This window comes from Manacus candei, unplaced genomic scaffold, assembly GCF_025592945.1.
Source record: "Manacus candei isolate 608988 ecotype Guabito, Panama unplaced genomic scaffold, ASM2559294v1 h1tg000015l, whole genome shotgun sequence".
Lineage (NCBI taxonomy): Eukaryota > Metazoa > Chordata > Aves > Passeriformes > Pipridae > Manacus > Manacus candei.
Window position 1 is genome coordinate 25863380 of NW_026138063.1, and position 23811 is coordinate 25887190.

At 41.6% G+C, this 23811-nt stretch overlaps 1 protein-coding gene across 5 annotated transcripts in view; it reads right to left on the minus strand.

The window, feature by feature from the left end:
* Positions 1-23811, minus strand: part of LOC127468434 (glypican-5-like) — a 407170-nt gene that overhangs the window by 147479 nt on the left and 235880 nt on the right. For all 5 annotated transcript variants that reach the window (XM_051781578.1, XM_051781576.1, XM_051781575.1 and 2 more), the window contains one exon: positions 8832-8952. In XM_051781578.1, the coding sequence (XP_051637538.1) occupies positions 8832-8952 (121 nt within the window). The remainder of the gene's footprint in view (positions 1-8831; positions 8953-23811) is intronic.

Genomic DNA, 23811 nt, shown 5'->3' on the forward strand with positions numbered 1-23811 from the left:
CAAACTCACTCAGAGGTTTTAGCTTCTCTGCACACTGCAGTTACACTGAGGAGATACACTCAAAGGCAGCTTGCCTTGGCAGACCAGTATGAACCATAGGAACCATCTCACACTAAGCTGTCACAAAGGAACTGGTAAAGCAGCCCAACCCTGAGGGCTGCAGGTGCTGTCGATGACCTGGCTGCTCTGCTGGGCTGTGCAGTGAGCATGAACAGGAACTGGTGCTGGAACTGGGCAGGTACATCAGGCCTCTAGGTAAGGGAAACCTCTAAGAGGGACACCTGATGTGGAGCTTCTGCAGTCCAGGACCGTTTCATCAACTTGTGCTACAACACGACCCAAATTACTGCTGGAACCAAGTTGTTTGCTTTAGCTGGGAAGTGGCTGAATACCTCAGCAGCATTAATCCACTCGTCACCAGCAGTACAGCTCCACTTGAGCTTTAAAGACGAAGTCTGAGATTTAGGTAGCCTTTAGTTTTATTCACTTACATTGTTTTTTCTGTCTCCTCCCTTCAGTAGTGGAATAGAAAGAGAGGAAAATGACCCTTTTCTTGCCTTTGGCCAATGATCAATCGTGTGAAGACCTTTACTCTACCCTAAAGAAAACAATGATCAGCCCCATAAACCTCTGCTTTCCTTTCCTATTTTGCTAAATTTACCACCTCCAAAAATAACCACATTATTGTACCTCAGGAATTAGATCAAAAGTAAATACTATAATCACACTTCTAATGATAATTACTTAAGCAACATACATGACTTGCAATTACTAGAGTGATCACAAAAAGTTCACGGGTTAAAAGAAGAAAAGATATATTTACATAAAAGAGAATTTATAATTTCAGTTTGACAACCTTAATTTAAAGATGACTGCTTTCTATCTGTAAAAAACTCAACTACCATCCAAACAGATAGGCTAATGAAGGGCCATTGCTCATCAAGAACAGTAACAATTTCTAAAAGTTGCTGGAAAATAAGACAGCACACATTTTGGTTAGCACTCTACACCACAATGAGAGCAGTTATCAGTGATGCATTGCTCCTGAGGTGGAGAGAAACCACAGTATTTCCATTAGTGGTAGCAAAGTTTCCCTTTTGCTGCCTCCATGCCCTGGGTAGCAATCCCACACTCCCAGGCCTGACCAGCTCTCCACAGATATCCCCAAGTACCTCATGCTCCCGGCCTCAGGTGCTCACACCAACCCTTGTATTCCCCTCCCACCTTCCACTGGTCAGATCAAAGCAGATCCCTCCACAGCCTGACTCTCCCCTCACCTGCAGCCATTTATTACACCAGAGGATCCAAAACACTTTTCAGCTCAGCTGTGAGTGTCAGCTCAGGTTTTACTCATCAGCTGCAACCAGAACTGGGCACTCAAGCCAAAGGCCAGACGCCACGCTGATTTTTTTTTTTTTTTTTTTAAAGTAAGGCTCTTCTTTTCAAACTATGTTTTCCTGTGTGTGAAATCCTTTGGCTCAGTTCTGGATTGAAACAGTAGCTCCCCCCTGACCCGCCCGACTTGGCATAAGTCACTATTGTGACTCAATATGTGATTTCCATTTATTAAGACTACTTTTTGAGCAAAACAAAACACATAAGATGTCCCATCTGGGCAAATAATTTTTGAGAAGGCTTGCAAGACAAATAGCACAGCATACTCTGAGCCACAACATATGAATAATAAAAGATGATTTTAGCATTATATATTTGCTAGCATATAATAAGATATGCTGGATTTACACTGAGATTTAGATTTGTCTTATTTTAAAATGCTAAATTTTACTTTAGTGGAGCCAGTATTTCACATGATTACTGGTTCTATTGAAATTGTGATGCTGGTTTTAGTGCTAAAAGGTAATTTATCAATTCTAATTAAAATTATTTAATTCTATCTAAACTCACCATATTTAACAAAACCAAACAAACAACCCGCAGACCTCAGGCCAGCCAAGTACAGTGATTTCAGGCAGGGATGATATATACCTTAATTAGCAGTACATTACAACATTAACATATGCTCTCCATAAAACAATGTTCCAGAGATGATGTTTCAGTGGGGCTGGACTAGAAAGAGCTTTCCTATTCTGATTCATAGACCAACTTCCATGTTTGACAGGGGTTTTAATGCCACAGCTGAACCAAGGCTAGAGCTTCCAAACTCCTTTTTTAAACATAAGGGCATTTGATAGAAGAAATCCACTGCACACAGCCCAGTGAGTGGAGCTGCCCAGCCCTGAGCGAGGAGATCCACATGTCCAGATGAACAGCCCAGCGACCGAATTACTGCTCTGCTTTTCCATCCTCCACTCAAGGTGTTCAGACAGAGGGAACCTGAGGGAGTTCTTCCTTTATGGCCACTCCCATGTATTTCCCAACAGGAGCCCAGCTGAGCTGTCCACAGCCCTAAGCCTGTCCCTGCTCCTTCCCCTGCAAGCTCCTTACTCCAGCAGCCCCACCTGGGATTGCTAAATCAGAAGCAGGGAAGGGGCACAAACTACTGGTCCCAAACCAATAGCAGTTTGCTGAAACCTAAGACCAGAATAGGATTTTGACCAACTTCAGATACCCCAACCTGCTATTTGATTTATTTCTTGTGAATTCTCCTCCTAATGGAAGCTGTGACAGATAAATGCTCCTAAGCAATCAGCAGCTACAGCCTGTTTAACTGCCTGAGAGCTACAGCCTGTATTGAGAGAAGCATTTCCCAGTGATTTAGATTTTTTCTCAGTAACAAAAGAATCTCCTAATACAGAGCAGATGCATTTTGTCAACTTTAATTGACAAGTCAATATGAAAATATGCTACAAAAGCAAATGCAATGGACCCAAAGATGACAAGAGAGCTACACTGCCACTAGATCTTTGGTTCTTCTTCCCAGGCTGGCAGCATTTATTTATCTTTTCTTGCTTTGATCACAGATATGAGGAAATCTGATGTCTCCAAAACTTTTATACAACGTGCATTACATGTATGTGTGTGTTTATATATATATATTTCCTAAGCAATAGAAAACCGTACAGGAGGCCACACAGAGTAAGATTATGCTTAGTCTTTTGAGTAAATTGGATTGTTTCAAGTAATGGGATAAATTGTTTCATTGCATATGGATTATGAAAAAGATCATAACTTATATCGGAGCTGAGTACCTGTATATGGAAGCAAAGACATGTCTGACTTAGCAGGGGAGAAGAAAAACAGCCCATGAGTCTAATAAGGACAAACATTTTGGAAAATAAAACAGGATGAGAAACAAACTCTGTAACTGATGAAGTAATCTGAAATGACAGTTTATGTGACTATAGGGGTGAACACTCTTTATACAGCAGAGCAGGAAATAAAAAAAAAAAACCAAACAACAACAAAAAGTTCATTTGTTCTTTCCTGGCATTATAAGAATTTAAATGTAATTGTTTCAGGTTTCATTAATTCTATCTTTATTTTCCTGATGTATATGCGTTTCTTACTGCTATTCATTAATCAGCCTACAACCATGGTGTTAATTCAATTATTACTGCTGTTTGCATTGGGAGTTGAAGGTGGTGAGGGCTGTTACTGCCTTCATAATGATGCGAATTCAAAAAGGACCATCACAGTTGCAGAAGTGTTTGCTTCAATGAAAATCTGCCTTGCACTTGAGCTGCAGACAAGCTGAGGCAAGATTAATCTTTAAGGCTTCTCTGATCCAGACTATTCAAAACCTGCACTGAAGAACTAACAGTCTCTGTGGTGTTAGGGCTCACCTTCACCAGCTGAGCAGTGATGTGGGTCCTACATCCCTTGTGAAAGGTAAAACCAGTGTCGGGGTCAGCAGGACAGCACCTTCAGCAGGGTATGTTGGTGTGCCCTGGGCTGTGCAGGGGACACAGCCCCTTCCCCTGGGCACCTTCAGCAGGGTGTGATGGTGTGCCCTGGGCTATGCAGGGGACACAGCCCTTCCCCTTCTGGAGGCCTGTACACAGTTTGCCTGCAGTGAATCCAGAGAGCCCTGGAAGTGTCCTACCTGTGCACAGACTGTCAGCACACGGCACACACTGCACAGTCAGGACTGGGCTTTGATCCCTTCCCTGAGCCATCTTCTATTAACCTGTGCATCAACATTACACTAATGCCTTAAATTACACACAGGCTGTGTGGTTAGCCACTGAAGAGAGAATGAGTATCTTTAGGACTTTCTGATTCTTGCTTCACATTTCCAGAAGCAATATGGAACACCTTAAATCCCGAAGAAATGTCCAGTCTCTACGTGCTTTGGATAGAAAAAAGGGACCTGTTTTTGAAATCCAGACATATGGCTGTGCCAGGAAAGGTGCTCTGTTTTGTAAGAGTGACAAGTGGGGGTAAGCAATGTTACTTCTAACCCTTTTGGGGCTGCTTAAATCCCAGGGACTAGAAGTAATGTAGCAACAGTCTCAAATGACTGCCTTTCCTTCCATGTTTTCATTGGATGAAATGAAGAACAGAAAATTTTGAATGTTTGTCCAAGTCAGCTGTGACTTTGGATGAAAATCAAACCAACTTGTCTCCACTTAAATCCCAAATAAAAACTCTATAATCTAATAAATTTTTTAGATGTGTAAAAAACCCACACTTTTAAATTAAGTAGTACTTAAATTATTTATTTTATTATTCTCTATTGTCTAATTCAACTAAATTCACATTTGAGATTAAATTATAGCTGGCTCATATTACTGGTATGAAACATCTCAGTGCTGTTGCTTTGAACCTGTGGTACACATCCTCTGTGTACAAATCTGCAAGGAATTAAGTTACATGCATTTCTCAGTTTAGTTGGCAGATCCATGAGACTTTGGTGGGGAAAAAAAATAAAATATGTGAATCCAGATTCAGCAAGATTTGCTTTGATATTACTCTCATTTTATGGACTAGGCTAACTGCACTGTTTTCTTGAACTACAGCCATGCCCCTAAGCATTCATCTCTGACAACAGCAAAACACACTGATTCACAAAATCTGTCTAGATTAGATTTAGGTTGACAAAAGACAAATACGTTGAACTTGTATAATACTTATTATATTATAATCCTTTGAGCAGATTGATGCATCCCTGCTAATAAAGTTACAGTCACCGCTTTTCCACTTTTCCCAGCATTCTCATTTCTTTTCAGTGTAATTGATCCTTTAGGATTTTTAAGCCTGGCCTCAGAACCACTTGTGTTTGAACTCTGGAGAGCATTATGCTGAAGAAAACCATAAAAACATATTTAAATGCGATTATGTGACAAGAAGCAGTACTCAAAAAAGGTGCAACGGGGGATTATGTGTTTATTATCAGCTGCAGTTCACATCTGCCCTATTCACAGAAAAGAGAGAGCAGAAGATGTTATTTCTAACTGCTACTTTTCCAAAATCAACCTGAGACTTCACTTGATCTGTTTTTGCATTACTGAAAGTTACTGTAAATTGCAGCTTGGTAATTCTAGTGATATGTGGATCAGCAGCTTTAATAAACCCTTCAACTACCTTATCTGCCAGGGATGCAAATCACAGTAATTGTTGAACAATATTTCCTAAATTTCACTTTACTTTTGACTTTGCCAAGTGGTTATAAAATAGCCTGCTATTTGAATAATCATTTTTTTAAAAAAGACAACAACTATGTGGTGAGGATTTAAGCCCCAGATGAAAAAAAGAGGAGCTGCTATAATCTCCAATAAACTGGCACGTCAGCCTAAGTGACACGCAGAAATGGAAGAGGCCTTGCATACAGATTAACTGTAATGTGTTGGAGCGGGGATGCACCAACTAGAACAGTAACACAAGAGTGTTGTCCATGTCCATGGGATTTAGGGTGATTGAAGTTATCGGCCTTTTACATTGGTGGGCAAGTCATAATACAGAACTAACAAAGAAAGGGTTGCTGTACACCAAAGACTGTCAGGTTTGGATTTCAATGAGTGAATACTTTGCTCCTTCTGCATGGCCAGTGACAAGCCAGCCCTGCTCACAGTGGCCAGAGTCCCCTGTTATCTCCAGCCCCTCCGGCCCTGCTGCTCTGCGCCACTGTGTCCACAATCTGCACTGCCGGCACGGGGGAAGGAGGCTGCATCTCTGGCTGTGAGGGATAGGGAAGAGCTGGGATACAGCAGTGGAAGAAGAAGGTGGAAGAGGATCTATCAAAGACAGCAACAATTAGATTTGCTCCAGAAATTGTTAAGAATGGCTGCGCTATCATCTTTAAAAAAAATGAATCCTGCGGGTTTGAACGTTGACAGCATTCCACAGCCTCAACAATCTGATCTAGCAGCAGGTTGTTCCCATTTTCAAAAACATGTACCTTTGCAAAACACATATCGAGAGAGAGAGAGAGAGAGAGAGAGAGAGAAAGAGAGAGAGAGAGAGATTGAAAGCCAACAGGTCCAGGCTCCCTGAGGGATAGATGCAGCACGACGGGAGCTCATTTTGTTGAGACAGAAATGTTAATCCTTTAAAAATCTCAGCACACCTTTCTCTTATCCAAGAACATGCTTTCTTCTGGGGAGTTTAGAAATAATACTTAAGAGATAGAAGACTACTGGGGCCTAGACACACCAAATCACCTATGATGTGCATTGCTTTGTTTCTTGTTCTCCAGGCTTCCCACCTCTCTGGGATTGGTTCTGTGTACACAGCGTGCAAGTACTGCTTAAAATGGTGTCGCAATTGTGAAGCACTTGAGAAGATACAAAGATAACATTTTATCATTGCTCAAATTCCACCTTGCACATTGCCTCAAAAAAAATACTTTGATGAAAAAAATCAATTTGCCCATAAAATAAGTAATGGGATTCTGTATAACTCTACAGACTACACACACTATCGATGACACTTTAAACTCCTGATTTAATCAGCTTTTCAGTGTCAGTTTTTATTTGTATAATAATATCACAACTGAAATGAAAATTCAAGAAGCAGAAAACAGCTACACATGTTTGATGTCACATGTGAAAGTCTTAGATATTTAGCCACTTCTTTGATGCTTTGATCTCTAAAGAAATCTTACTAAAATTACGATCAAAGGAATTTATATTATTGCAAGTACTTAAGAATGAAGCATCTTAGGGCACTAATCAGTATTCTGTTTAATCCATCACCCTTGGAATCCATTATTGCTAAGCACCTCAATCTGATGGGAGTTATATTTACTTAAGGATGATATTCTCCTGAAACAGAGTTAGAAGTACCAGGAAGCAACACTTCCAACTTACAAAAAGAGCCAAGAAATGGATTTTATTCTTCTGGTTAAAAAGTGCTCTTTGAAGCCGTTTTTTAAATGTACATAACTTAGGAAAATTGGTATGCAGATCATTATGAGACTATGCAGAGTTTTATTTTTCTACAGCAAAGAAACAGAATTTCCAATACATGGCTACTTTTAATTTAATCTATTTCTAACTATTTCCTACTGTCAGTGTTTATAGAAGACTATTACACAGATGGATATATCTAATATTTATAAAGTAAATTAACACTCTACTTTATAACATGCAAAAGTAGATAAATAATGAATTATCCTTTTCATCAATCTGACCACATAATGCCTATTTCACTGTAATATTAAGTACCACACCAGACTGGTAGTTGTAATCCCCCATGGTGAGTTAAATCAGTTTAATACAAAGAATTCCTAAACTGCAGCCTACAGAACAGGAAAAGAACATGAGAGCCAAGTAAGATATAAAAAACCCATTAATTACTGGTTAGATTATGGATTTACTGATGATTTACTGATGAGAAGTAAAGGAGAGTTGTACTTTTGCAGGAGCAAGTAAGAGATGAAACCATGACTCGCAGTCACAGCCACAGTCTTCATAACCTCCCACATCCTGACTAAGCAACTTCTTCTCCTGTTTCACCTGCACAGATTATTTTTCTTCCTGCACACCCCACTCACAAAGGTGGACTTTGATTTTGCAGTGGTTTCCTACTATTTATATCCCCATGCTCCATCACTCTTTAATGGTGAAAGATTACGAGCAGACTAATGTGCAAACACCTCTGCCTGAGAATGCACTGCTGTAAGCATTATTCCAAGTTGACAAGAAAACATGCCCGCTCTAAATGAAAATCAATCTCTGTTAAATCTGTTAGCTCCAGCTCATTTGGGCTGGCACTGCTGTAAGAGCTCACAAAGAGGTGTGCTGAGGCGGGAGTATCACACATTCAGCTTTGAAAGACGGCGGATGCACCAGGAATGCAAGTGCATCTGAGAGATTCAAAGAGATGACAGAGGCAGACGTGGGTTAATCACGTTTCTGACAAACCCGCTGGTAGGTTATCTTTCCTTTGGGCTGAGGGAAAGGCCTGTCAAAGAAATGCTTTCAAAGGCACAAGGTTAATTCATGCTGGAGCACCTTCTGTCCTGACTTCAGCATTCTGTACAGTCGGCTGTCACACCCTTATAGATTCATTTTGGTTTTGTTCTCTTTTCATCTACACCACTGGAAAGCAGGAAGCTGCACAAACAAGGAGATGGTCCTCCAACTCAGGAATATCACACGACTCCTAAAGGCACCCACATGACCTGTCCGTAGTCACAATTCATGTGAACCATGGGGCACGGGAGTTCCTCTGTGCCCCTGCCACTGTGGACTCCAGGATTAATTCCAGGTAATCAATACCTACAGAGCAACTCCCAGAGAAATAATTCTGCCTCATCAGAGTTCATAACCCAGGTGGCACAACAGAATATTCTGCTGCCTTTAGTACAAGCCCACTCCATGGGTACTTCAGATCTCGGATCCTGGGAAACGTAAATGATGAGCTGTACCATGTAGTAATTTTACCTGCAGTTGTGTGATAAAATGCTTTTATCTTGGAAAATTACTTACTTGATTAAAGTGCTGAAGTTTGTCAATTAAATTACTGATGAGTGGGTCCAATCCTCTGACTTTCAGTTCTGGATTATTAATTTGTGCCTTCAGTCCATTGGAAACAACTCTACTGGTATAACTGTAAAACAGAAAAAAAATAAAACATCGGTAACTGGAACCATGTCCATTGGAATCAAAAATCTTATTAAACAGGGTTTGCAAAAAACAAATATCTTGTAAATGGGAATAAAAATTTGTAATAAAATATTTATATTTTTAAATATTCCAGCCAGAATAAGTCATAGTTTCTTGCAGTATCATTCATCACTTCAAACAATTCAAGTCATGAACCAACAGAAATTTCATAAGCCACACAGAGGTTCATTTCATTTCATTCATAACCAACATTCTCAAGTTCTTCCATGCAACTGATATTTTCCAAAAATTCTTTCATTATTGCAGAAACTTGGAGAATTTTGGTCAGAAATTCAACATCTTGAGAAGAAGGAAAAACCTAGCGAAACAGCAGTCTCACTTCAAAAACATTCATACTCAAAGTGTGAGATTCGACTCCTCTTGCTGGGCCAGTCGTTTATCACCAAACTGTCTGGAGATACTGCAAAGCAGCACCTGCTGCTCTACCAGAGCTTCTCCCTGTGCCTTGTCTGCATCAGAACTCAATAGCCCCCACACACAGGAATTGTCTTTAACCAAGTCCTGCTTTACCTGAGGAATAGCAGCTGTTGTCTAACCCACTCCTGTCACCCACAACTGTTGACTGAACAGTTTCTGACAGTCTTTTCTGGAACACACCACAGGGTATTCTCAAACCTAACTGAGATAGGGCTCCACCCATGTACTCTCATGGGGAAAATTCCAGGGCTGTGCACATTTGGTCTCTACTTCTCTACATGCCTGTAAACAGTCTTTGAGACTTTATAAATCAGATTTCAGTTGAGGAGGTAAATTCATCAGCACATGTTTGCTGAATCCAGTGCTTCCTGGAAGTATCCAAATTCCTGCATGCCAGCTTCAGCGTTTATCTGTTTGTGTATGACTTGGGTTTGACCCCCCCTCACAAGACTGCAAGTCCCAGAGAGCTACAGCGCAACCTTCTTCCGGCAAGTCATGCTTTGAAGGGTTGTATGAACCACTGAGTTCGGCACCTATTTGTCACAAAGTGGATCAGGGATGTCTGCATGACCAGTTAAGGATCAGAAAGTGACTGTTCCCAAACCAAACTCTCCCAGACTCACACACTCGCATGGGAGGATCCCAAGTTGGCATCTCTATAAGTGAGGTAGTAATTGGCTCTGCTCCTTTGGACTGAAACATCGAGAGAAACATCATGCTACATATTTCTCTTTGATCAGACCTACACACTTCGATATCCCAGATATTCTCCTATCAGTGAAACCTTCACTGTAAACCAATAGGTGCTGAAGCTGAGGACAGCACTTCAAAATGGAAAAAAATGCCCAAATTCTACTAGAGAAAGACAATAGAAAGAGTTGGGGGGGACCTAGCTCTCTGGATATATTTGTCCTATCTTAATTTCATTTAAGATGAACAACAAATCTATGCAAACTGCTGGGAAAGCACACTGTAGTACCCTGCTGTTAAAGGTGTGACTTAGGAAGAGAAAGGACTAAGAATGGTCCACTTTCTTCAACAAATGTCACTTCTCAGGGGAAAAAAAAAAAAAAAAAGAAAAAATTGTTTAGAACAAAGAATTGACAAAAAAATCATGTTTTGCCCTAATAGCCAGATAGTTTTTAAAGGACAAACATTCAGGAAAACTTTTTTCAGTGAGTTTGTATTTTTTTGTCCATTGAGTCTTTTAAGGCAATGTTCTAATTTTTCTTGCTGTGTAACTGATCTGGAAGTATAAACTTTCATGATGCAATGGCATGTCCAAAATAATGGCTGAGTTCAGATCTTAAAAGCAGACTCAGAGAGCTGGACTGATGTCCCCAGGAAGAACCCAGCTAAAGTATTATTTTCAAGTCAAGAGTGGTATGGATCACATCAATCCACCTCAATTCATTTGGACGATATAACAACACTGCTGTTGTTATATTTAGCTTTAGCTTTATTCACAGGGACCCAAAATGGGGAAAGTCCATCTCAACCAACTCATATATATTGCTGTTGCTAAATACACACTTTTACACACATCATTATCAGGAAAATAGGACCATTTGGTATGAATGAGTTTACAGTCCATGGAGGCACAGGGGACACTAGAATCCCTGAAGTTTCACGTGTTTAAGGACTCACTCCTTGAAGCTCTAGAGATATGCATACATTATGCACAGATATTTCTGTTGCCTGGACTGCTTGCAGTTTGATTCATAACATGGATTACTTATATTTCATAAGTCAGAGTCCGCATGCATGAGCTGTGTGAATTCTGCATCAGTTCCTTTATCTCCTTGGTCTAGTATGGCTGCACTGTGGCAGTCACCAATGACTACAACTAACTGCTAAGGTCAGGTTCCAGCAAGCCAGAACTGGCCCAGCTCTAGTCTAGAACATGACCTGCACAGCTGGAAATTCTCACAAAGCCAACTGGAGAGCTGTGGGGAAATAGATGTGAGCTGCCCAATGAGTAGGGTAAACAGCTGATGGAAAGAGAGGCAAAAGACTTATATGCAGAAACCAACAAAACCAGCTCTTGGGTTTTCCCGTGACCACCTGTAACAAGCTGTGCTTGTCCTGTGTGTTCTCACCGAGAGATCAGTGCTAGACCAAACTCGAGCCTGGAAAGACTCAGATGGGGAGTTCACTGAAGATGGGTTACACCTCTCGAGGAGGAGACAGAACAGATAACTGCAGGACAACTGCACTGCCAGAGAGAAGGGAGCAATTCCCCCAGTCCATCCCAGTCAAGAACCAAAGACTGCACCACAAACAAACATTATGTCCCTCTGACCCAAATCCCACCCTGTAAATTGAAAATCCTTCTAGTAGCTCTGTATCACGCTAAAATGCTTTGAAATAAACACTATACATTTCCTGAAAGATAATCTGATTACTTTACTTCTTTGCACTATCTAAACCATTTTTCTTGTTGACATCAGATCCTGAATTACTGGAAATGTACATTAGGTAAGATCAGAAATTGGCTTGCTTTATTTAATAACCTGCAATTTAACTGAAATATTGTAGTATAGAATTGTTAACTCTGGTTAAAGCTCTAGTACTTTATTCAAACTAAACCCAGAAATGTCAGCAGGAATGGCCTGGAAAGTTGTATTAAAATATTGTCACTGGAGCAATCCTGAAAGTAACTGTTACACTGGTTCCCAAAGAACAGCATGTGCAGACAGAATTTTCATCCAGACCTCAAGCCTCAGGCCAATGTTATTCCACTGACTGATTGGGCTAAGCTACGATATCTTAAAAAGCAAAAAGTAAATTATAAAAAAACAAACCAACCTCCCAAACCCAATTTTTCAGTATTTCAGAAGAACAGTATCAATTATTCTAGATCTCAGCTAGCAGAGCTTCTCAGAGGTTTTAAAGGTAAAAAGTGAAATGCTGTTTTCACATAGCATTGCATTTCAACTGAAGGCACACATTTTCATATTCTATATAAATAAAGATATATTATTTGAATCTAAACACCCATTTTGAAATAAAGCCTGATGATCTTCTTTTGTGTTCTGAAATGTGTTCCTTTTAATTCCTAATATGAAAACATATCAAGGTACAGGTTTCCCTCAAAGACAAATAGGGCTTTCTAGATAGTTCAATAATTTAAAAACAAACAATATACAAAATAGAAATAACTTGGAATTCCAGGCAAACCACTGCAGGAGCTGCATTAGGCATAGATGTAACCAGCGGCGATACCTAGTCACAAAAGCCCAAGGGACAGGGTGCTGTTTTCACACCACTTCCTTCTCTGTTCCCTCTTCCCTGCAGGAGATCGTATCAGTCAGGATACTGCAGGCAGCTTTTCCAAGTATTATCCATCAACTTCCAGCTGGGAGACTATTTCCACTGTTCCATATTCCTCAGAGCGCTGTTACCCTGAGCTGTGTCCCTGTGTCTAATGGCCTGCCCCTTTCCTGAATAAGTCAGCTCCAGCACACCCACTCACCAGGGGGATTATGGACCTCACCACATTCCAAATGCTTGGCCACGTGCACTGAGCATTTCAGAATTAACTGCATTGGAAATTCAGGATTCCCGGAACCCAAACTCCATCTGAATTGCAGTTCTCTAAATTTTAGTTTTCTTTTCTCCACTTGAATATTTGGCCCAACACAATTGCACAAGAGGCATCAAAATTCTTATTTAACTGGAATAAACAGGACAAACATCACATGGCAAGTCAGAAAATCTGAGCCTCATATTTACTTCAGCAGAATCCAGGAACTGCCGTAAACATCTCCATGGGACAGAAACTGCTTTTGATGAAATATTCTGTCATACAACCTTGAGAGTTGCCACACATGGAGAATAAGAATAAAATGCACTGGTTACAAAACTAAATATATATTTGCTGAAACGTTTCTAATTTGTTGACCACATGTACTGGTTTAAAAGTTAACCAGCAGGGGGATGAACTCAACTCAAAGGAGAGATTATAAATCAGAATAACAATTTATTAAAATAATACAGTAAGTACAATAATACAAACAAACAATTGGTCTCAACCCACAAAAACCCAAATGTATAACCCAGTGCCCTGGGGCCTGAACAAAGTGGTGTTCCTTGGGCCCTGTTTGAGTCCAAAGTAAAGGGAGAGGGGAAGAACCTGCTGGTGGGAGAGCTGCTGCAGTCTGGCCAGAACTGGTGATCGCAGTCCAGTGGTGGTCTAAGTCTGGTTGAGAGCGATGAGCTGCAGCCGTCCTCTGGATCCCACGAGTGGGTTGAAAAATGTTCCAAAACTCCAAGATTATATATCCTCCAGTTCAGGCAGGAATGTTCAGTGCTCCCCTCAGGGTGGGGAGTTCCACAAAGGGTGTGAGGACAGAAACATCCTTCTATCTCACAGGCCTCTTAACACCTAGTTTATAGCCTGAGGAGTCAGGCTCTATGGGCAGAGGGTGCGAATAGTCTATTGACAACAATAGTCTAGTTTCTGGGAAATGACATGGAAGGCTATAGAATACAGTTTTGGGTTACACCCACCATGATGAACTGATCTCAGCTGTCCTAACTAGGACACCACACTTTTAGGAAAATATAATTACACTCTACACATCATCAAGGCAACAATTTTGAAGCAGAAATAATTTCTGTTATGCACTTTTTCATCTTTTTTGATGGTATTGATTGAATAATTCCACTGTGATCAACAGGGGTTAAAACAGCAACACCTTTCTGAAACATACTGGCAAGTTGAAAAGTCTTTATGACTGAGACTCTAAAAGTCACAAATCACCATTTATCTCTTTGGTGTTATAAAAACATGACTGTCTTGTATTTTCTGTACAAATGCATAAACTGTTCCGTAAGAAAAACAACCCATCTCCCCCCAACAGAAGAACACACGAAAAAATTGCAGACTGGACCACCTAAAAGAAAATATACACTTTCTCACCCTTCCAAAAATCAGCAGTTGTCCCCCAGCCTGCTAAAGCCAGAGAAGTCTAGAGTAAGCCACTGTTTTTATAGCAAAATCATGAAAGTGTTGCAACGAAACGACTTTACAGCAATCAACTGACATCCAGCTCTGCTTCTTTCATCTTAGTGCATAACTTAAACAGGAAACTACCCCAGAGATACACGTTGCCTGTAAACCCACCTGGAATGAGATGGCACTGTGCAAATAATAACTGCAGAGAACTACAATGAGGACTTTTCAGTCCCCTATGTTTGACAGTAAGGCACTGGCCATAGGCTCCCATTTGCTAAGGGAATTCTGCAATAACCTGGTTATTTCAGCAATATCCTCAGCACCCTGTCAGGGCAGACACCACCCACCACCACTTAATGACTCAGATGTTAAAAGGTGAGAGGGGAGAGGGAAGAGCTTTGAATGTGCCATTTAGGAAGAAGCAATGAGAAATATGAATAAGCTACTTAACTGGTCTTGAGATCCACTGAACAACTAATTCAGTTAAGTTAGGCATGGTTCACCAGATAGTGTGTTTTGTCTTATATTTATTCATAATTTGACCCTTAGGCTGGAATAGTTTGCCTGAAATTCAATTATGTGAATCCACTGCTAATCTACAGCAGCCTGTGGTGTCTCCAAATTAATAATTTTTGGACACTTCCCTTGTGGTTTTTAGATGCAGTCCTTTGGAGCATGTGACCCTCTGACCTACAGGGTCAGGATTTTCAAGGAAAACAGAAGTGTGCACCAACTATTAAGAGAAGTGACAGATTTTGACATAATTCATTAGGATTACTGGCTTTGATCTGATTAACCCCTCTGCCCACTTCTTCACAGAACAGAAAGAACAAGCAGAACACATGGCAGCTGCATATCCCTTCCCTGGTCATCACAGTTGCTTGTCACTAACTTCAAGGAAGAAAATGCCATTTTCCTGAAGTGTTGTTGATGCTTAAACATGACTCTCCATGAAGAAGAGCCAGCCAGCACAGGATTGCCTTTAGACTCAGCTGTCCCTGAGCTGCTCCACATGATGACAGTGGCGGTGGGGGACTCCCTCCACCTCCTCCCGACCCCTGTCATTAGAACTGACCAACAGACAGGTTGTGCTTCATCTCTGAGCGACTCCCACAACAGCCCTGCTCACAGAAATCATAGAATCACAGAATCAGCTGGGTTGGAAGGGACCTCCGAGATCATCAAGTCCAACCTTGATACAACCCCGCTGTGGTTCCCAGCCCATGGCACTGATGCCACATCCAGTCTTATCTTAAAAACCTTCAAGGACAGAGAATCCACCACTTCCCTGGGCAGCCCATTCCAATGGCTGATTACCCTCTCTGGAAAGAATTTCTTCTTAATATCTAACCTACACCTCCCCTGGCACAGCTTAAGACCCAGCCCTCTTGTCTTGCTGAGAGTTGCCTGGGAAAAGAGACCAACTCCCACATGGCTACAACCTCCTGTCAGGGAGTTGTAGAGAGTGAGGAGGTCTCCCCTGAGCCTCCTCTTTTCCAGGCTGAGCCCCCCCAGCTCCCTCAGCCTCTCCTCACAGCACTTGTGCTCCAGTCCCTTCCCCAGCCTCGTTGCTCTTCTCTGGACCTGCTCCAGCCCCTCCATGTCCTTCCTGAACTGAGGGGCCCAGAACTGGACACAGCACTCCAGGGGTGGCCTCACCAGCACCGAGTGCAGGGGAAGAATCACTTCCCTGGTCCTGCTGCCACACTGTTCTTGATACAGGCCAGGACGCCATTGGCCTTCTTGGCCACCTGGGCACACTCTGGCTCATGTTCAGCTTCCTGTCAATCCAAAAAATGTCTTGCATCACACGTTTTGTCATTTCTGTACCAGCCTGGCAAACCTGTGTTACAGTCATTGAGCATCACAAGGCTGAGAGGTCGCCAAGAAAGGAACGATCAATCCATGACCAGTACCACTCTCTAGGAACTAAATGCACCTTCACTAAAATGTCACAATAAACACTTTATTTAAAAAAAAAGAAAAGAATAAAGGAACTGCACCTTGATAAATTTACTGTCAGATAATCAACAGCCATGAAAGAAAAAACTGCCGCGGTTTGCAGATTTTGCTTTTGTCTTATAATTCAGCTTCTTTTCATCTACCCAACTTAAAGAATCAGTGTGTGAGTGCTTCATAGAATGAAATCATGGAGGATTTCATGACTGTAGCATTTATTTAGTAGCCTGATCCATTAGGTCACTTTGCTATTTGCTCCACTCACTCGAATGGGTCTATTCCTTGTTTATAGGAAAGGTTTCAGTCAGGCCTCTACTCATGGCAGAACTGCAGTAAGAACATCTGAGACAGGTGAACTAACAAGTAATACCCTCAACAGACACTGGGCAAGGGCACGTGTCAGGAAATCCTGAAGGCTGCAGATGTTTCCAAGCCCTTGCATGCAGGGCTGCAGCCTTTGGTGTGACTGGTGAGAGTCACATAACTTCTTGGGAAACCTGAAAAACAGTGCAGCATTTTGTATTTTTAAGGAAAGAATCATGTCTTATATGCCAGTTTACAGCAGGACCAATTCTACTGGAGTAGGTGGAGTCACACCAGGGTAAAATCTGGATACTTCTTTACGCACAAAGAAAAACAATTCCATGAATTCTAAATTATCAGCTGAGCACAACTGCTGCAATATTCTCCAAGAGAAAGATTTATCTTTTTTAAACCACCTATGTAAAGAGTCCCTTTTGAAATGATTAAATAAGTGCCAACGGACTACAAGAAAGCTCAAGTCTGGCACGTAAAGAGTTTAGATGCTCTGAAGATTTTGTGAAGCAGAACTGACACTATGTGAATTCTGTCTCAGTCAGAACTATTCTAATGGGCTTCCGTGGAAGTTTCACAAATAATCTTGTTTATTAGCAATTATGGAAAACGATGAGGCAAATACAGTGTGCTAATGTGATACTTAGAAAAGGAAAATCATAAAGCCAGACAGCATTTATAATGGTCTTTCTCCACTTCTACAGGGCTAAAAAAGACCCCCTGCAATCTAAATTATAAAGACAATTTTAAGACTGCAGGTATAAAACCAAGTTACCAGAAGGTTTCAAGTGACTGGATGATGACACCCCATGAGCATCCTGAAAATCAAAGTGAAAAGCAACTCGGTGAAGGAATGAGCACGTAAGAGATATCAGCATCAAAAAAGATGAGTTCATCAGTTTGTCCAAAATCATGCTGAAAATGTACTGACCAGAGCTTCACGGGATACTGCAAAATGCTTGAAAAGTGTTGTAAAAGAAGTTATTACAGGCTGCTGGTGAAACAGCTTTCATTCTTCTCCCGGGTACATGAAAAATTAATACTACCTTCAAGGCACACTGAAAGCACCAAAGAAATTTGTAGACGTTAATTGGACAATCTTTATTATGTCAAGGGAAAGAAAGTACTTGCCTAGAATACCATCAGATAGGAAAGCTCTTTAATTTCAAGTGAAAAAAACTCTGAAGAACACACAAATGGTACCTCTAAACCCATCAAACTGAATATAATGAGCAATGAAAATGGTACAAACCCAAAAGCTGATAACCTAACTGGGAACTGGCAGCATAAAGACTATTCCCCATTAAAAGGATTCCAGAAACAGAAAATAGAACAATAAACAGTGTATTCTTATCAAAGTAGCATCTGTGGCCATTCCTAAGGGAAAAGAAAAGCTAATAGGAAACGCCTTTTCCTCAGTAACTCTCAGGTCAGGGGAGAGCCTTCTTCAAGCACAAACAGAACATAGCCAAGCTAAATCCTGATGGAGAATCTGATTCTGCATCTCTCGGAGACTGGCAGCTCGCACTGTTCTGAGGGCTGTGGAAAACAAAGGGCAACAGATGACTGCCAGATGGAAGACACTAGTGGAAAACAGGACTGACTCAGCAGAAAAGAAAACACAGTCCCAGGAGAGGAGAGGACTTGAACTCTTAGAAAAAAAATAAAAGGAGACTGGCAATAAACCTCTCATCAGTGGAGAGAGAACGAGCATCAAGCAAGGGCTCACAGCATGTGGTTCATAGGACTTCTGGCAGGCCAAGGTAGTAAGAATCCAGTTGTCTTTCTGGAAGCCCTGATTGCAGATACTTAACAGTTAGTCTTGACAGATGACCATAGATATGCAAAAGGATATTCTGTGATCCTAGCATAGAAATTTTTATGAAGCAAAACAGGGAATATCTTAATTTGCACACTATTCAGCATATGCCACAGGGAGAAGACCCTGCCCGTGGCTCATTAAAAGCAAAGCAAAACAAAACAAAAATACATTAATACTAAGAGGTCAAAACCCCATCTCTCCTCAGAAGCCAGTTTCTCCAAATGCACTTAGGTACACATGGAAGATTAAAGAACAGCTGTCAATAATGAACACATGCACTGCAGCTCTGTATGAACTCAACTCGGGGACTGAACTGCGCCCTCAAACAGCCTTTGCCTAATCCCCCTGGTTTGAGCAGCGAGCCGTTCCCACTCATCCTGCAGCTCCCACCCCACAGCCTCGGGTGTGCACTGGCACGCTGCTGGAGTCTCACAGCACAGCAGGACCACTGTGCAGCGGCACTGCTCCTGCTGCCATTCCAAGTTTCTTGTCTCCATTTTTGGTACTTTCCACAGCTGTGATCCCCAGGCTTGTTTCCACAGCCTTTCATCTACCCTGCTGATTATGCCAACGTGATCCCAGCCTTCCTTCCTATTTTATGCCAAGGAGGCATTTGGATAGACCAGGCTCATTCCCTCTTCCAGGTTCAAGCATAAAGCAGCTGAGATTTGCACTTTCTGAACCACTCTCACTTCCCCTGGCTACTCTGGCTCCTTAGGGATGCCTCAGACTATTATGGATTCTAAACGTGCACTAATGCACATACATTGGATTTCAGTCCCTTATACAGTTTTCCCAATATCTTTGTGCAGGGCTATTCACTGCAATTCGTATCTGTTTCAGTGCCTCCACTTCTGCCCAGGTCTTAATATCTTACAGCAGGTGTTTAGTCCTTTAGCCACACATGAAAGAGTTATTGACCCTTTCTTGGCTGCAGGAGTGCAAGGTACAAAGTTCTAATTTATTCTTATTTCCAGGTTAAAAACTTCATCAGTAAGAAAATGACTCTAAATTTTATATAAGTAAAAAGTAAATAGGCCTTACTGCTGTATACAAAGAGATCAGACACTAAAACTTCCAAATCTCCTGACTCAGAGTTTTTTGCTTAATCTTTTCCACCATCAAGACAGCCGAATTCATCATTCCAAAGCACACAAGTTTTATTCCTTATAGAGGAAGCAGTATTTTATTACAGAAGCTATGAGCTACCTCTCCAGCTCACCAGCAGACACATGCATTTCATCCAACTCCTCCCTTTTGCAACTCGCGAACTGGCACAGATCAGGACAATGAATGTTTATTGTTCCCCAAATGGAAAACACCAACAGCCAAAATGCACTCAGCATATCCCGTGTCACTGCTTGATGGCTGCAGGCACTGGATCTGGCTTAGCTGAGTCACCATTATCCTGGAGGCACTCTCACTGCTGGAATTCCTCACGGACACACCACAGCCTCTGCCAACCAGCACCACATGGGTATGTGCTGAACACAGACATCTTCAGTGCCAGCTTCATGGTTTGGAAGCAGTTTAGGCATGTGACACTTTTCATTTGTTCTAGCTTTTATCTAACTAAATATTTGATGCAGTAGTTCAGTATCTAGCAAAAATAATTGCTATTATTGCTCCTGAAAACACTGCAGAAAATGTTAGTAATAGTAAAGGGCAGTATGGTCTAGTTATGGAGGTAAAAATGTCTCTGCACTTGCCCAAGTCTCTGCACTTTACCCAGGTCAAGGTTGAAGAGCTCAAGAGTAAGGTGGGAAACTGCACAGCCTCTGTTCATGTTTTTGTCTTTAAATACAAAGCATTGTTTCCCTTGCTCGAGTGTTTGGTACTTCTCACAAAAATAACTGCACTAGAGGAGAGGTCAAATGTAGAAAGATTTTCCCATCATCACAAATTCAAAATGGAGCTATTTATACAAAAATCAATTTACTTGCCCAATACTGTTCAATTTTTCTGCTAATACTGCTGGAGATTTACATCTGGTTAAAATTGTTTCTTTCCACAATTTAGTTTCTCTCCTGCTTGATTTTGCAGTAAGGTCACAATCCCGAGTTCATCATTTCATACTTTGCTGCCCCAGAGACAAATAACAACACAAATTCACACAAGTTCTCTGCACTATTAAAAACATCAAGGACAAAATTGTTAGAGGGAAACACATATTAGACACAAATGCACATGCCACACATATTGTGCAGAAGAAAATCGAAGAAGAAAAATAAAGACAGGGAATCCCTTTTCCCCTGCTGCAAATGTTCTCCTCTTAAAAATCTAAGTGTCACAGAGACTTCTGCCCTGTAGAAACCTACTTCAATCATGGGAAGCATAATCTTATTTTTGATAGCTATTTCTAAGCTGGATGATAGCAAATGGGAAGAACAGCCACTTCTGACATATTTGCAAGTTAGTGGCACGTTTCCTCTACAGTTTGGATTTCTGTTGCGCAGATTCCCTTCCCTTACACCCCTGCAAGAGATTTAACACCTCTGTGATAGATACAGACAAAATAAAAACACTCCCCATAAAATCCCCAAGTAAGCAAACATGAAGCAGATCATGAGACTCACTAAAGACAGGTAAACTCAAACGATATTCCCATCACACATATAATGTAGTACACCCACAAACTTTTATTTTTTACTTTTTACCTAGAAGTTATAGACACCTGAAACCAGAAAAATAAACCTGTTGAATAATGTAACATGGAAAAAAACCCAAGCCTAACAGGACACTGTGCTAAACACAACAGAGGGACTGATGCTACAGTGATGGCGGGGACTCTCCTGCAGCCCTTGTCTACAGAAAGCCCATGCTGACATGACTTTTTTTGCATATAAGTATAATCACAAATAATCTGTTTAGTAATAACATTCTACTATTCTCAGTTTATATTTAGGGGATGAAGTTATGGTGCGTCAAGCAGGGATCCTAAAAGAACCCTGTCCCATCCAATTCCTATTTATCATCTGAACCAAAAAAACTTAAGCTCATACTTGGAAGGAACCAAATGTTGCTCTCCCAGGACCACCCACCCACTACATCCTGCTGGGTCCTCTGGTTTAGAGCAACAAGAATAAACAGGTGCCTCTTCCACCCTCCCAGATAAAGGCATACTGATCCAACTGGTCTGTCACCCATTACACGGCTGGAATCCTTGCCTTCAGGTGCAAAGCTGCACTTGGAATCTCTTCTCAGCCCTCTTGGCATGCTGTAAGGATCAAGATGCAGTCTCCATTACTGCACTCCAGGCACAAGGAGACACCAGCTCATGGTCAGCACATACCCATGGATGGGTTGGCACGGGTAAGGCCTGAGGAATCCTCACTCACCCGCTGGGGGAGTGAACAAGCTGCCTTTTCATGGTTGCTCCCAGAGAACACCATGGGCACTTCACTGCACAGCACAAGCGCTTCCCACAGTAAGGGACGGAGGTCAGGACCTATCCAGCAGCTCATTATCCTTTCTGTGGACATAAGGTGCAACACAAAGTACTTGAGAGTTTGAGTGTGACCATCCCCGGTTAAAAATGGAGCTGATAGTTTCAAGTGGTTGCCATGGGCCAAGCAGATAGAGAGCTCTTTCCTCAAGCTCAATAGCTGCCCTGACCTGTTTGCTTTTTCAAGTCCTTCCTGAGATGCAAAGAGCTTCTGCTCACCACACACAGTGAAGCTGACATCCCTCAGCATGGGAAATATGTACCTGTTCAGGCATAAGAAAAGGCCTACAAATATTAGGAAAAAAAAAAAAAAAGACAAGAGGACTGGTTTTGTTTTTCTGCTAAAAAAAAAAAAGGGGAAAAAATAGACAGGAAGTCTCTTTTTTTTCTTTTTCTTTTTAAGATATGTACAGTATTTAAGAACACAGAGAAAGAAAGTCATTTTGAACACAAGACAAAAAGAATGAGAGAATACCAGGCAGTTTGTTGTGGCACAACTATCAGCTACAAAGCACCACTTGTTATCTGTGTGCTAAAAATACCGTGATGATTAACCGCAAGGACCAAGGAAAAAACAAATAACAGATGAAGAATAAATGATGTAAGGATGTAAAGAAAGAAAAAGAAAGCTTGTGACATTTCAACATTTACAATAGGATCTGAATAGGCTTCAGTTGTCTATAGCATCATTCATCTTTGAGGTATCCTGAGGAACTTCAGCAAGGGGCGGGTTGGGATGGTGCTACTATGACTGATGGCAAATGAAACAGGCATTAGTCACTAGAAACAGCTCACAAGTATTACAGATGGTTTTCAGCACGTGGAAAAACTTTGCAAGTCTACACAGCTAATGCTGTTGGATACTTAATTCCTCTTTTGAGTAAAATGCTAAGCACAGCACAAGGACGATGCACATCACATGGTGATGGGCAATTGCTCATTCTGAGGTGATGGACTCAAATTCTTCACCAAGTGTCTTCCCCCTTATTTAGGAAGTTCCAGACAGGCTGACTGCTGGTGAGGATGGCACCTTTGACCAGATAAAAGAGCTGCTGGTCACCTTCACGTTATTGAGTTCCCTTAACTATGGCATCAGCTTACAGAGACAGGGCTGAGCAGAAGGAGGTGATGGAGATGGTGTTGGGTTGCCATGGCACCAGTGGGGCTGACCCCTAGGAAGGTGTCCCTTTTGAACACCACCTCTGGTGGTACTAGCCCAGACCCTGGTTCCTGCAGAGGGAGATGGAGCAGAGACAGTCATCTCTGACACCTCCTCTGCTGATCAGCTGGCACAGACAGACTTGTATTGTGACTCTGCACGATGAATACCGTGAAGGGAAGGGACACACAGGAACCCAGGGGCTTCTGCAGCCTGACTCCTGCTCTGGCTCCAGCACAAGGGACAGAGTCCCACACTGCTCCCTGAACAGGCACAGACCCCATCCTCTTTCCCGTAACAAGTCAGAACCAACCTGGTCACTCCAGTACCATTCACAGCAGTGCAGCACAAGCCAAGGATACATATCCTTCCTTGAGCTCTTTCTCAGGACCTCTTCAGCCTTCCAGGCCAAGCATAACATGAGGACCTGAATGGTAGCCAGCACAGGGGAGGATGTGTCCATGTGTGTATCCCTGTGTGTCCCTGTGATGTGATAGCAAACACAAAAATACTCCACTTAGAGAGTGGCTAAAGAATCTTACATCATTAATTGAAAGGTTTTCACCAGTTAAAGACTGACTTAAAATCTGAAGAAAAAAAGATTTCTGAATCCTTTTCACAGTGATTTGGAGAGGAGAAATTACTTTATGCACAACTCCACTGGCTTTAAATACTGGAAAAGACGAGAGGAGCAAGAGAAGGATG